Source organism: Mustela nigripes, chromosome 7 (genome assembly GCF_022355385.1).
Source record: "Mustela nigripes isolate SB6536 chromosome 7, MUSNIG.SB6536, whole genome shotgun sequence".
Taxonomy (NCBI): domain Eukaryota; kingdom Metazoa; phylum Chordata; class Mammalia; order Carnivora; family Mustelidae; genus Mustela; species Mustela nigripes.
Genome location: NC_081563.1, coordinates 32,528,185 through 32,544,172, shown reverse-complemented (window position 1 = coordinate 32,544,172; position 15,988 = coordinate 32,528,185). Strand labels below are relative to the sequence as shown.

At 37.9% G+C, this 15,988-nt stretch overlaps 1 protein-coding gene across 1 annotated transcript in view; it reads right to left on the bottom strand.

Annotated features, from left to right (window-relative positions):
* The window catches only part of LOC132022318 (uncharacterized), an 83,355-nt gene that overhangs the window by 11,565 nt on the left and 55,802 nt on the right, over positions 1–15,988 (bottom strand). Inside the window, exon 5 of the mRNA XM_059407624.1 lies at positions 5,897–5,956. Coding sequence (XP_059263607.1) covers positions 5,897–5,956 — 60 coding nt within the window. The remainder of the gene's footprint in view (positions 1–5,896; positions 5,957–15,988) is intronic.

Here is a 15,988-nt window from a genome sequence, read left to right as displayed (position 1 = left end):
GTGTCAGTCAGTTGTAAAGAGGGGAAAGAAAAATGGTTCCTTCTCTCCTGCCAAAGAAGCAATGCTTGGAGGAGATTATCATTGCTGCAAGAACCCCATCTCCAACCTGACCCTAATAATCCAGGCCAAGAGTATGTTCAGTTGGTAGTTTCTACAATAGCTGGAACCTCCATTCACATACACAGAAACCTCAGGTGTATCTTCAACTCGTCCCATAACTAATCCAAGGGATTCCAGGGAAGCTCCCTGTTTCTTTCAGGAAACACAAAACTTTCAACAAAAGGATTTTGAAGTTGGCAAGAAGCTTCCAAAATGTACAATAAAGTATGGAGTTTTGGCAAAAATAAGTAGTTTTCCTGTTGCCAATGCTTTCTGCTTTCTAAAGGATTTTAGTATAGTTTGACTGCAAAGAAGACAGCAGTAAGGGGTGAATTGCAATCCTTGTAGAAACAAAACAAAACAAAAATCTATAACAAGACAGACGAAGCAGACACTAACAGTTACTTGGAAGAAAATGTGATGCTTTCCTGTTTTTAAAGGAGCCAAAATTAAAAAAACAAAAACAAAACAAAACACCACACATACCTGTCCTTTCCCAAACAACCTATCTACTTTTCATGCCTCTGGCCATTGCACTGCCATGTATCAGGAATGACCTTATACTGAGGGCACAAAATGGTGAGGAAAAAGAAAGTAAACCCCTGCCTGTTTACAAGCAGGGAAGCATAGACTATGCAGAAGTGGTGAGAAGGGGCCCCTTACCCAGACTCTGGGGGTTAGAAAACCTTTCTGCAGAGAGCTTAGCGAAAAATGAAAAATCAAGTTTTAGGCAAATGAGGAGGATAATATTCCAGGCAGAAGAATGACATCTTAAACCTAGAGAGGATAGCATCATTGAAAGTAGTTCAGGAGAGTTTATTTACTCGGGGCTTGGAAGTAGAGAAAAAGAGATGAAAATGGGAAACAGGATAAAGAGCAAAGAAATCATGAGGGAGGGACACAGGAGCCAAATCATGAAGGGTTTTTAATGTTATGCTTTGGTTTTCACTACTTATTCTAAGAAAATGAGAAGACACTGAGGAAATTTAAGCTGACAAGAGAGATGAAAATATATATTTGAGAATCTTTGGAATCCCAGTGTCTAACAAAGTGCCAGACTCTTAACAGGTGTTAAATAAATGCAGGGGTGACGGGGTGTGGCAGGAATAGAAGAAAGGACGCACCAATGGAACAGTCTTTGTGAAAACAATCTTTTAAATAAGAAATCATTATGAACCTTGTAAGGTTTGCAAACATATACAAGAAAACTGTAAATTCATTAGACCATAGTCACAAAAAACGCCAAAATGTTTAGGATGCCAACATTGCATCGTAAGTATTAAAAACAAAACCAAAGTATTCATGAGTGTTTTCTCATTGCATAAATCATAGTTTTCCTAATGCTAACACTAAGGTTGCTTTCTCAAGAAGAGGGAAGAAAGCAAGAGTGCTCTGGAACCTGGGGCGGGGAGAGAGGAGAGCATAGCTGTGAAGAACATCGACTCTGACTTTACTTAACATTCAGATAGTTCCTAATAAGATTTCCAGAGGTGGAACCTTGGCCTCTGTACTTCTGTTTCCTCATTTATAAGATGAGAATGTTATCCACTATCTCAAGTTTGTTACAGCAATTCAGTTACATAGTTACCTATAAAACAACTATACCATGCCTGGCATAGAGCAATGGCTCAAGGACTATTCACTCCCACAGGGCAAAGAGGCAGGCTTTGAAGAACACTATGGACACTTTGAAGATAGCATGGTACTCTTGAGGGCTGGAGGCCACAGAATACAATTTATAAAGAAGGAGGGTGCCAGAGAATCCTAACCTGTTCTGAAATCTTAAAGATAGGCAGGACCACCTCCTTTGAGAATTTAGAATTGAAACTGAGTTTTGGCTCATTTTAGGTTTATTCATTCCCCTAAACATTTGCTAAGCACCTACTGTACACTAGGCACTACTCTAGGAACTAGATACTAAACTATTAAAACAGATAAAAAAAAGGAAAAACTAGGAAAATTATAGTAAAAAATTATTTCAAAGAAGATTTATACCCACAAAAAGGAAATAGAGTGATTTGGCTGGGTTTCTTAAACATTGTGTGAAAGATGGGTTTCTTTTTACTTCCGTAAGCCCAGAGATGAAACACGGGCAGCAAAAGCCCCGAGCAAAGTAAACACACTCACACACACACACAAACACACACACACACACACACACACACACACAATGGTCATGACCAGTGATGAGATGTAGCAGATACCTGTGGACACCACCAGCAGGTGCTGGGGTGATTAAAGTCAGAGATGGCAGAATTTGTGGGGACTTCCTGAAGAGTCTTGAAAATTTAAGAATTAGGGAAAAGTAGAGATAAAGCATGAAACATTTTAATACCTTTTTTTGTTTAGTCCAGCAACAAAGTTCAAAGATAGCTGGTAGGGGATCTGCTCAAGAAATGGGGGTGGGGGTGGGGAAGGAGGAGGAGCAGCAGCTTCTTCAAAGGTGATGGAGAACTTGGAACCTTGTGTGGAGGTGAGTGAGTATGCAAGTGGTGTCAGACTAAACACAAAAGAAGAAAACCAACATGTTTGTCTGGATCTCATTAAAAGAAGAAGGGAAAGGAAGTCCCTAAGAACTAGAATTCACATCTGTTGCTCAAAAGGGTCCAGGAGGACATCAAAAGAATAAAGTGCATTTTCCTATTTAACAAAAACTACAATGTAATTTGTTTTATCAATGTAACCAGCATGGCTTCATCTCTCTCATGAATCCCTAAATCCTCAAATTACAATATCTGAGATCCTTATCCCATTTGACTGAATAAGTTTAGTATTTATCAAATTTCCACCCTAAGTAATCAGGACTCCTTGGGAGATGCTTCCGTGCCCTTCAAATCCATCTTGTCACCGGATACCCGAGTCAGCCACTTGGCTCCAGGAGTCTTATGTGGCCTCTTATATGACCTCCTGCCACCTCCTCAGAGATTATGTTTCTTGTTGTTGTTTTAACCACTCCTCTCCCTTAGACTGCTTTGTCTAGAGCCGGGGTATAATGCTTCCTCAAGTTCTGTTACAGCAGAGATCAAGCCAACCAGATTTTATTGCTGTTTGGAGGATAATAGATCAAAGAAGAGGAAGGAAGGCAGTAAAATTGAAACCATTTTTTTAATATATGGTGCTCTCATAACCTGCAAGCCAAGACCCAAGACTAACTTCAAGAGATCCCTACTTGTAGCTCTCCCATGTAGACCCTGTTTTAGGAGCCAGCTTATGTACACCACACGTATTTCCTAGCAGAAGTTCCTTGAACATATCCCGGTTTTCAGTGAAATGAGTTCTTAATTTCAAGGCCCAGAAAAATACAGGAGTTTATTCCTTACTTTCCAGGGCTCATTCCATGTTCTGAGACCTGCCTCTCCCCTTCAAGGTAAAACTCCCATGATAAGGTTTTGCTCAGTGGCCTTTAGAAAGACTACTGGGGAAAGTCATCAAGAAGATACGACCACCAGTTGATATACAATTGGACCCAGGCAATCAGAGATTCCTCACCCCTTTTCCTGTCCTTGGAACATGCATTCAGCTTGCCTTACCATTAGGAGCTTCCACAGGGACATGCCCTTGAAATAATGTGTTGAGATCACCTGGACAGCAAATATGTGACTAAGAACCCAGTTAGGGCCTATATATAAACTTTTAAGATGTGGCAGCCAGGTAATGGAAATTTGCTTGTCTTGTCGCCACCAAGATAAGCCTTCTAAGTAAGTTTCCTTGCTTACTAAAATTGCCACTTGCCAATCTGGAGTGGTTTGCTCCTTTCTTTGGTCCCTCCCTGCCCTCCACATAAGATGGCCAGTTTGCAAAGCAACTGTGACCCCCAAAATACATAACAGTTCAGGTATATTAATTCCCAGGTCTGGATATTCACTCTTCAATGTAATATTTGGGGCCTCAACAGTCTATCTTATGTTGAACTGCATCAGACTCAGGCCACATAAGGTGAAGATCATATCTGCCCATGTTTTCCAGCCAGGTCTTACATTCTATTCTCCTATCAGCAATGGCTTAAGCAAATGCACATGAACTTATCCCGAGCAAAGCAAGACTACCTCACTGTAGGTATATCCAAATCTATACACAGGCATGTTCTAAAGAAAATAATCCTCTGAGATGCAATTGTCTGCTGTAAAGACATACTTTTAAATTATAAAATCAAACAATTTAGTCTTTTGGGCCAAGAAGTCTCAACCCCTTTGCAGTCCACAAAGGAAACTTTGCTCTGAGTTTAACTGAAGTTCCATGGAATGGAGGATGATGATCTCAGAATAAAGAATGAAAGAGAACCTCTGGTTCAGTAGCTGCTGTTTGTGAAACTCTAAGATTTTTTTCAACTTCTACCCACCACATCATTAGGGACTGTCATATAAGAGCTTGGATGTATAACCAATTGGGTATTTGTGAACTTTTTATTATTGTGACACTAAATATGTATATTACACATTTATCTTTCAAAACTAAAAAAAAAATAATGTGGAAGGGCAAATGTATGTCAAAGAGTGTTAGAAAGTATAAAGTGTTGCCTTAACAACTCTAAGGTCAATTTTGGAAAGTTGAAGACAAACTAGAGACAGTGCAAATTAAAATAAGCCCAAGACCTTCCATATCACAAAGAGAGGGGCAGTGTCTTCAAATTCTTTTATATCCCAAATTATATCCTTCGTATATTTTGAAAACCCATCGCCACATATCCCTGGCCAGAGGTCATAGAACCCATTCAGCTCACTGAGCCCTGATCCCTAACTACTTTTAAGTTCTTCAGGGCCAGGCAGTCACTAGTTGATCAGATGCTACTCTAACTGCATATGTTCTTTTTATCTCAACTCTTCTCCTAGAAATTGTGTTGAAATACATGAATTTTCCATAAATCTCTATCAACCTTGGGGTTCCTATTGAACATAACTTAAACACACATTTATCTTTACATCTTCCCAACTCCACTAAAATTGCAATGAACTCATTTCAAAAGACAGGCCAAATTCCTTAGACACAGGAATTCCCCGGAGGAACCAAGTGCCTCTGAAGTCATGGGAATTCAGTAAAAATCCACATGCTGAATGTGAAATCTCTAGTTTTTTTCCCAGTTTAAGTCCCCAGATGCAAAGCAACCAGGCATATGCTCCTCAACCAGGAGACTGAAGAATTCTCCCTAGGAAAAACTGTAACTCAACAAAAAGACCCACATATACTGAATTTTGCATCTAGTAATATTCACTTCCCAGTGAAATTCAATCACAAAAGTCAGCAAGTCCTATGCTCACATGAGACCTTCCAAAAAGCATTTAAATACCCCACTCTTAAAATGCATAGCCCAAGATCACCAGATGTGTAGGAAATACTTCTAAAATGAAGATAGACCCAAATAGGAACACACACACACACACACACACACACACACACACACACACTACAAAGAAAGAGAGAATATTTGAAAAGAACTATTAGTCATTATGCTTTAGGAGATAAGAGTTTTAAAAAACATCAGAATGAAGAACTTGGAGGTGATACCAACATCATGATGGCATAAGCTGTTTCTCCTTTTTGCCCACCCCCCCCATCCCACAATCCCTCCAAGACACACACAAATTCAGCATCCATCCATAGACAAAAGAGCCTTTGAAGGAGCTGTGGGACCTGGTACCAAATGCCAAGGGACCCAGGAGTCATCTCACTCACCCACAAATCTGGTAACAGGCAACTATACCTCAGCCTACAGTACTAACCTAGCAGTAGCCCTTAAACCAGTTCTAGCAATCTCTGCTGCAGTCTAGAAGCCTTAGAAAACATGGTCTTAGGCACTCACCCAAGGATGAAAAAGTTCTTGTGCAAGTCCAGAGGAGGTTTCCAGAGACATTCCAGCAACCTGTTGGAGAAAAAAAAAATAGGAGTTTGGGTGCATTTGAGTGGGTAAGAACACTGACTAGTATCATGAAAATATACAATACACTGTTAAGAGTATGTAGGCTTCTGTTTTATGTAAACTTCATAGTAACTACAAAGCAAAAACCTGCAGTAGATTCACAAAAAGTAAAGAGGATATCAAAATATACCACTAAAAAAGTAATCAATTTATAGAGTAAGGCAGCAAGAAAAAGAACAAGGCAACTAAAAACAGCTAGAAAATGGTAAGTCCTTACCAGTCAATACTCTGAATATAAATGGATTGAATTTCACCATCACCCCCAGAAAACAAACAAATGAAAAAGATATACATCAACAGTAGAATGGCCAAATGGATTAAAAAGAAGAACAAAAAGGACTGAACTATATATGTTGCTTACAAGACACTCAGCTTTAAGGACACACAAAAGAGAAGGAATAGTTATATATGACAAAATAGACTTTAAGCCAAAAATGATAAGACAAAGTCATTATATAAGGATATAGGGGTCAATTCTTTGAGAACATAGATCATAAGTGTGTGTGTATATGTGTGTGTGTGTATATATATATCTCCAATATCAGAACACCAAAATATATTAAACACTGAAATCTGAAGGAAGAAATAAACAATATAATGATAGTATGGGGACTTGAATATCAACTTTCGACAATGGTTTTCTGTTTGGAGGACTGATCCAACAAAAAAATTCTGGACTTGAACCATACCTTAGACCAAATGGACCTAAAAGACATGTACAAAACATTCCATCCAATGGCTGAAGAATATATATTCTTCAAGTGCATATAAAACATTTTCTAGGATAATTCATGACAGGTCACAAAGCAAGTCTTAGCAAATTCATAATTGAAATCATATCACCACAAATATTTTCCTACCATAATAACATGAAACTAGATATCAATAACAGGAGGAAAGCTGGAAAAAATCACAAACACATGGAAATTAAACAATATGCTCCTGAAACAATAGGTTAAAGCAGCAATCAAAAATGGGTATCAAACATCTTAAAAAATGGAAATGGAAACAACATATCAAAAGCTATGATATAGGGGCGCCTGGGTGGCTCAGTGGGTTAAGCCGCTGCCTTCGGCTCAGGTCATGATCTCAGCGTCCTGGGATCGAGCCCCGCATCGGGCTCTCTGCTCCACAGGGAGCCTGCTTCCCTTTCTCTCTCTCTCTGCCTGCCTCTCTGCCTACTTGTGATCTCTGTCTGTCAAATAAATAAATAAAATCTTAAAAAAAAAAAGCTATGAGATAATCCAAAAGCAATTCTAAGAGGAAAGATTTCAGTGATAAATTCTACATTAAAAAAAGAAACATTATGGGGCGCCTGGGTGGCTCAGTGGGTTAAAACCTCTACCTTTGGCTCAGGTCATGATCCCAGGGTCCTGTGATCAAGCTCCCCATCTGGCTCTCTGCTCAGCAGGAACCCCGCTTCCCCCTCTCTCTCTCTCTGCCTGCCTCTCTGCCTACTTGTGATCTCTGTCAAATATATAAAAACAAAATCTTAAAAAAAAAAAGAAAAAGAAACGAAACATTTCAACACGGATGGTATTAGAGGGTATTATGCTAAGTGAAATAAGTCAATCAGAGAAAGACAATTATCATATGGTTTCACTCATATGTGGAATATAAGAAATAGTGCAGAAGACATAGGGGAAGGGAGAGAAAACTGAAGGGGAAGAAATCAGAAAGAGACTGAGAGACTCTGGACTCTGGGAAACTAATTGAGGGTTGAGGAGGGAGAGGTGGACAGGGAGATGGGGCAACTGGGTGATGGGCATTAAAGAAGGCACGTGATGTGATGAGTACTGTGTGTTATAAGCAACTGATGAATTATTGAATACTACATCTTAAACTAATGATGTATTATATGTTGGATAATTGAATTTAAACTAAAATCTTCAGATGGGAAAAAACTTTACAAATTAAAAACATATATATATTTTAAATAAACAACCTATATTCACACCTCAAGGACAAGAAAACTAAGCCCAAAGTCAACAGAAGGGGGAAAAAGATGAGAAGTAAATGAGACCAGAAAAATAGCAAAAATCAATGAAACTAAGAATTGCTTTCTTGAAAAGATAAACAAAATGAACCAATGCTTAGCAGGACTACGATGACAAAATCAAATGAAAGATGTTTCACGTGATACCGCACAAATACAAATGATCATTAAGAGACTACTACACTATGTGTTCATAGCAGCACTGGCCACAGTTGCCAAACTGTGGAAAGAATGAAGATGCCCTTCAGTGGACAAATGGATAAAGAAGATATGGTTCATATATACAATGAAGTATTACACCTCCATCAGAAAGGATGAATACCCAACTTTTGTATCAACATGGACGGGACTGAAAGAGATTATGCTGTGTGAAGTCAAGCAGAGAGGGTCAATTATCATATGGTTTCACTTACTTGTGGAGCATAAGGAATAACATGGAGGACATTGGGAGATGGAGACAAGAAGTGAGTTGGGGGAAATTGGAGGGGCAGACAAACCATTAGAGACTGTGGACTCTGAGAAACAAACTAAGGGTTTTGGAGGGGAGTGGGGTGGGTGGTTGGGTGAGCCCGGTGGTGGGTATTATGGAGGGCATGTATTCCATGAAGCACTGGATATGGTGCATAAACAATGAATTTTGGAACACTGAAAAAAAAAATAAAATAAAACGGAAAAAAAATAGGGGCACCTGGGTGGCTCAGTAGGTTAAGTCTCTGTCTTCAGCCCAGGTCATGATCTCAGGGTCCTGGGATCGAGCCCCGCATCGGGCTCTCTGCTCAGCAGGGAGCCTGCTTCTCCCTCTCTCGCTCTCTGTGCCTGCCTCTCTGCCTGCTTGGGATCTCTCTCTCTCTCTCTGTGTCAAATAAATAAATAAAATCCTTTTTTAAAAATGGAAAAAAATTAAAAATAAAAGGGAGGAAGCTGGAGAGGAAAATAAATTAGTAAATAAGTAAATGAAAGGGAGGGGGTTGTATACTCTAGGTTATTTTTAGTAAATCTAATTTATTCATTCTAGAAATTATTGAAAAAGTTAAACATTTAAAAATAATTTTCCCTGTTCTAGAATTTTTTTAAATAAGGAAACCAGGAAAAAGAAAATAAAAATCATCTCTAATTCATCTTCTTAAGATAAACATTTTAATGTATTAAAATATAAAACATTGTAAGTTTTATTCCAGGCTTTTTAAAATTTTATATATGAAAGTGAAATGTTATCAAAAATATCTCTTTTATAAAATAAAGGTCATACTGTACAGTTAAAAAAAAGAGAGACAACTATGAACATTATATTGCCAACAAATTGTATAACCAAGAAGAAATGGATCAATTCCTAGAAACATAAAGCCTAACAAAACTGAAAGACATAAAAAATCTGAACGAACCAATAATGAGTAAGGAAAGTGAATCAGTAGTTAAAAACTTTTCAAAGAAGGTCCAAGAACAGATGGCTTCACTGGTGAATTCTACCAGACATTCAAAGAATTCACACCAATCTTTCTGAAACTCTCTTAAAACAACTGGAGAGAATAACGACCAAACTAATTTTAGGAGGCCACCATTACCCTGATACCAAGGCCATATAAGAACACTACAAGAAAACTATAGGCTAGTATTCCTGATGAATATAGATGCAAAAATTCCCAACAAAATATTAGCAAACCAAAATCAACACTACATTGGAAAAAATCATATGTAATGATCAAGAAAGATTTATCCCTGGGGTGCAAGGACAATTCAACATATGCACTATCGATAAATGTTTTTAGAATATGAATAGAATAAAAGATTACAAACACAGGATCTCAGTAGACACAGAAAAAGCATTTGACGAATACAACCTTTCATGATAAGAACTCAACAAATTCAGTATAGAAGGAATATACCTCCATATAATAAAGACCATAGATGAGAAGCCCACAGCTAACAGCACACTCAATGGTAAAGGACTGCAAAAGCTTTTCCTCTAAAATTAGGACCAAGACAATGATGCCCATTCTAGCCACTATTATTCTAATAGGATTGGAGGTCTTAGCCACAGCAGACAAGAAACAAAAAGCATCCAAATAAGAATGGTAGTAATAAAACTGTCTTTGCTTGCGGATGGTATAATCTTTTTTTAAGTTTTTATTAAATTCCAGTTAGTTAACTAGCAGTATTAGTTTCAGGTGAACAATTTAGTGATTCAACACTTCCATATAGCATCCAGTACTCATCACAATAAGTGCACTCCTTAACCCAATATAATCTTTCATATATAAAATGCCAAAGACTTTATCACACACGCACAAGAAAACATACCAAAACTGTTAGAACCAATAAACAAATTCAGTAAAGTTGCAGAACACAAAAATCCACATGTGGAAATCAGTAGCATTTCTATACTCCAACAAAATATCTGAAAAAGGACCAATCCCATTCACAATATTAAAAACAAACACAGGAGTAAAATTAAATCAAGGAAACCAAAGACCTGTACCCTGAAAACTATAAGATTTTGGTGAAAAGAAATTGAAGAGGAAACAGAAAGCTATCCTGTGTCCATGGATCATGAAAATATTGTTAAAATGTCCATACTACCCAAAACCATCTATAGATTTAACACAATTCCTATAAATTCCAATGGAATTTTTCATATAAATTCAAAAACAAAAAAAATCCTGAAATTTGAATGGGGAAAAAAACAACAACAACAAAACCCTGAATAGCCAAGACAATCCTGAGAAAGATCAAAGCTGGAGGGATCACATGTCCTGATTTCAAACTATACTACACAAAGCTATGGTAATAAAGTGCCAGCAAAAAAAAAAAAAAAAAAAAGACACAAAGTCCAAAGGAACCCTCATACCCTCATATATACAGTCAACTAATATTTGACAAGGGATCCAAAAACAACGGCAAAAGGATGATCTCTTCAATAAATGGTGCTGGGGAAACTGGATAACCACAAAAAGACTGAAACTAGACCTCTACACCATGCTACTCTCAGAAATTAATTTGAAAGGGATTCAAGACTTAAATATAAGACATAAAGCCATAAGACTCCTAGAAGAAAACATAGGGAAAACCACTCCTTGATGTTTGTAACTGTTTTTTTTTTGGATAGGACACCAAAATCATAAGCAACAAAAGCAAAAATTAGTAAATGGAACCACATCAAACTAAAAACCTTTCCACAGCAAAAGACTTGACAAAATGAAAGGCAACCTGCATAATGGAGAAAAAATATTTACTGGCCATATATCTAATAAAGGGTTAATATCCAAACTATGTCAACAGAATAAGAAAATAAAAAACAATCCAATCATAAAATGCGCAGAGGAACTAAACAGACATTTTCCCAAAGAAGACATACAAATGGTCAACAGTATATAAAAAGGTACTTAAAATCATTAATCATGAAGGAAATGCAAATCAGAACCGCAATGAGAGAACACTGCATATCTGTTGGGATGGCTATCATCTGAAAGACAAGAGAGAACATGTTTGTAAGGATGTGGAGAAAAGGGACTCTTTATACACTCTTGGTAGGAATGTAAATTGGTACAGCCATTATGGAAAACAGCATGTCTGTTCCTCAAAAACTTAAAACACCATATGATCTACCAATCCCACTCCTGTGTGTGTGCATGTGTGGTGTGTGTGTGTGTGTGTGTGCGCATATGTGTGTGTGTGGTGTGTACATGTGTGTGTTTGTGCGTGTGTATCTCCAAAGTAAATGAAAATGGAATCTTGACAAGATACCGGCACTCCATGTTTATAGCAGCATTATTCACAATAAGCAAGATACGGAAACAACATAAGGGTCCATCAACAGATGAATGGTTGAAGGAGAGGTATTAGACCTTTATAATGGAGTATCCTTCAGGCACGAGAAAGAAAATCTTGGTGTTTACAACATGGATCTTGAGGGCATTATGCTAGTGAAAAAGGTCAGAAAGAACCACACTGTATGGTCTCACATGTGGAATCTAAAAAGCCAAACTCCCAGGAACAGTAGAATGGGGGTTACCATGGATTGGGGGAAATGGGGATATTTTGGTCAAAGGGTACACACTTCCTGATATAAGGTGAATAAGCTCTGGAGATCTAGTGCACAGTGGGACTATTTATACTATACATATTTATCCTATTACACATTTCAAAATTGCCAAGAGATCAATCTTAAATGTTCTCACCACAAAAAAAAAAAAAAAAAAAAAAAGAGACAGTCAATATGTGATGTGAAGGAGGGGTTAGCTATTACTACGGGGGTAATCATTTGGCAATATGTAAGTGTATCCAATCAATATGTTCTACATCTTCAGCTTATGCATCAATTATATCTCAAAGCTAAAAAAAACAATAGCAAACACTATGATCAACATTATTTGATAAGCATTTAAAAAAACGTATGGTAAACCAAATTGTACATTGACTGCAATGGAATATTTCAGAAAAGTAAATATTTTTAAATTACTGCTTTGTCGAAGATTAGTTGACCATAGATTTGAGGGTCTATTTCTGGGCTCTCTATTCTGTTCCATTGATCTATGTGTCTGTTTTTGTGCCAGTACCATGCTGTCTTGATGATGACAGCTTTGTAATAGAGCTTGAAGTCCGGAATTGTGATGCCACCAACGTTGGCTTTCTTTTTCAATATCCCTTTGGCTATTCGAGGTCTTTTCTGGTTCCATATAAATTTTAGAATTATTTGTTCCATTTCTTTGAAAAAGATGGATGGTACTTTGATAGGAATTGCATTAAATGTGTAGATTGCTTTAGGTAGCATAGACATTTTCACAATATTTATTCTTCCAATCCAGGAGCATGGAACATTTTTCCATTTCTTTGTGTCTTCCTCAATTTCTTTCATGAGTACTTTATAGTTTTCTGAGTATAGATTCTGTGTCTCTTTGGTTAGGTTTATTCCTAGGTATCTTATGGTTTTGGATGCAATTGTAAATGGGATTGACTCCTTAATATCTCTTTCTTCTGTCTTGCTGTTGGTGTAGAGAAATGCAACTGATTTCTGTGCATTGATTTTATATCCTGACACTTTACTGAATTCCTGTATAAGTTCTAGCAGTTTTGGAGTGGAGTCTTTTGGGTTTTCCACATATAGTATCATATCATCTGCGAAGAGTGATAATTTGACTTCTTCTTTGCCGATTTGGATGCCTTTAATTTCCTTTTGTTGTCTGATTGCTGAGGCTAGGACCTCTAGTACGATGTTGAATAGCAGTGGTGATAATGGACATCCCTGCCGTGTTCCTGACCTTAGCGGAAAAGCTTTCAGTTTTTCTCCATTGAGAATGATATTTGCGGTGGGTTTTTCATAGATGGCTTTGATGATATTGAGGTATGTGCCCTCTATCCCTACACTTTGAAGAGTTTTGATCAGGAAGGGATGCTGTACTTTGTCAAATGCTTTTTCAGCATCTATTGAGAGTATCATATGGTTCTTGTTCTTTCTTTTATTGATGTGTTGTATCACATTGACTGATTTGCGGATGTTGAACCAACCTTGCAGCCCTGGAATAATCTTTTTAATGTACTGTTGAATCCTATTGGCTAGTATTTTGTTGAGTATTTTCGCATCTGTGTTCATCAAGGATATCGGTCTATAGCTCTCTTTTTTGGTGGGATCCTTGTCTGGTTTTGGGATCAAGGTGATGCTGGCCTCATAAAATGAGTTTGGAAGTTTTCCTTCCATTTCTATTTTTTGGAACAGTTTCAGGAGAATAGGAATTAGTTCTTCTTTAAATGTTTGGTAGAATTCCCCCGGGAAGCCGTCTGGCCCTGGGCTTTTGTTTGTTTGGAGATTTTTAATGACTGTTTCAATCTCCTTACTGGTTATGGGTCTGTTCAGGCTTTCTATTTCTTCCTGGTTCAGTTGTGGTAGTTTATATGTTTCTAGGAATGCATCCATTTCTTCCAGATTGTCAAATTTATTGCCGTAGAGTTGCTCATAGTATGTTCTTATAATAGTTTGTATTTCTTTGGTGTTAGTTGTGATCTCTCCTCTTTCATTCATGATTTTATTTATTTGGGTCCTTTCTTTTTTCTTTTTGATAAGTCGGGCCAGGGGTTTATCAATTTTATTAATTCTTTCAAAGAACCAGCTCCTAGTTTCGTTGATTTGTTCTATTGTTTTTTTGGTTTCTATTTCATTGATTTCTGCTCTGATCTTTATGATTTCTCTTCTCCTGCTGGGCTTAGGGTTTCTTTCTTGTTCTTTCTCCAGCTCCTTTAGGTGTAGGGTTAGGTTGTGTACCTGAGACCTTTCTTGTTTCTTGAGAAAGGCTTGTACCGCTATATATTTTCCTCTCAGGACTGCCTTTGTTGTGTCCCACAGATTTTGAACCGTTGTGTTTTCATTATCATTTGTTTCCATGATTTTTTTCAATTCTTCTTTAATTTCCCGGTTGACCCATTCATTCTTTAGAAGGATACTGTTTAGTCTCCATGTATTTGGGTTCTTTCCAAACTTCCTTTTGTGGTTGAGTTCTAGCTTTAGAGCATTGTGGTCTGAAAATATGCAGGGAATGATCCCAATCTTTTGATACCGGTTGAGTCCTGATTTAGGACCGAGGATGTGATCTATTCTGGAGAATGTTCCATGTGCACTAGAGAAGAATGTGTATTCTGTTGCTTTGGGATGAAATATTCTGAATATATCTGTGATGTCCATCTGGTCCAGTGTGACGTTTAAGGCCTTTATTTCCTTGCTGATCTTTTGCTTGGATGACCTGTCCATTTCAGTGAGGGGAGTGTTAAAGTCCCCTACTATTACTGTATTATTGTTGATGTGTTTCTTTGATTTTGTTATTAATTGGTTTATATAGTTGGCTGCTCCCACGTTGGGGGCATAGATAGCCTCTTCAATAAATGGTGCTGGGAAAATTGGACAGCCACATGCAGAAAAATGAAATTGGACCATTTCCTTACACCACACACAAAAATAGACTCAAAATGGATGAAGGACCTCAATGTGCGAAAGGAATCCATCAAAATCCTTGAGGAGAACACGGGCAGCAACCTCTTCGACCTCTGCCGCAGCAACATCTTCCTAGGAACAACGCAAAAGGCAAGGGAAGCAAGGGAAAAAATGAACTACTGGGATTTCATCAAGATCAAAAGCTTTTGCACAGCAAAGGAAACAGTTAACAAAATCAAAAGACAACTGACAGAATGGGAGAAGATATTTGCAAACGACATATCAGATAAAGGACTAGTGTCCAGAATCTATAAAGAACTTAGCAAACTCAACACCCAAAGAACAAATAATCCAATCAAGAAATGGGCAGAAGACATGAACAGACATTTCTGCAAAGAAGACATCCAGATGGCGAACAGACACATGAAAAAGTGCTCCATATCACTCGGCATCAGGGAAATACAAATCAAAACCACAATGAGATATCACCTCACACCAGTCAGAATGGCTAAAATCAACAAGTCAGGAAATGACAGATGCTGGCGAGGATGCGGAGAAAGGGGAACCCTCCTACACTGTTGGTGGGAATGCAAGCTGGTGCAGCCACTCTGGAAAACAGCATGGAGGTTCCTCAAAATGTTGAAAATAGAACTGCCCTATGACCCAGCAATTGCACTATTGGGTATTTACCCTAAAGATACAAATGTAGTGATCCAAAGGGACACATGCACCCGAATGTTTATAGCAGCAATGTCCACAATAGCCAAACTATGGAAAGAACCTAGATGTCCATCAACAGATGAATGGATCAAGAAGATGTGGTATATATACACAATGGAATACTATGCAGCCATCAAAAGAAATGAAATCTTGCCATTTGCGACAACATGGATGGAACTAGAGCGTATCATGCTTAGTGAAATAAGTCAAGCAGAGAAAGACAACTATCATATGATCTCCCTGATATGAGGAAGTGGTGATGCAACATGGGGGCTTAAGTGGGTAGGAGAAGAATCAATGAAACAAGATGGGATTGGGAGGGAGACAAACCATAAGTGACTCT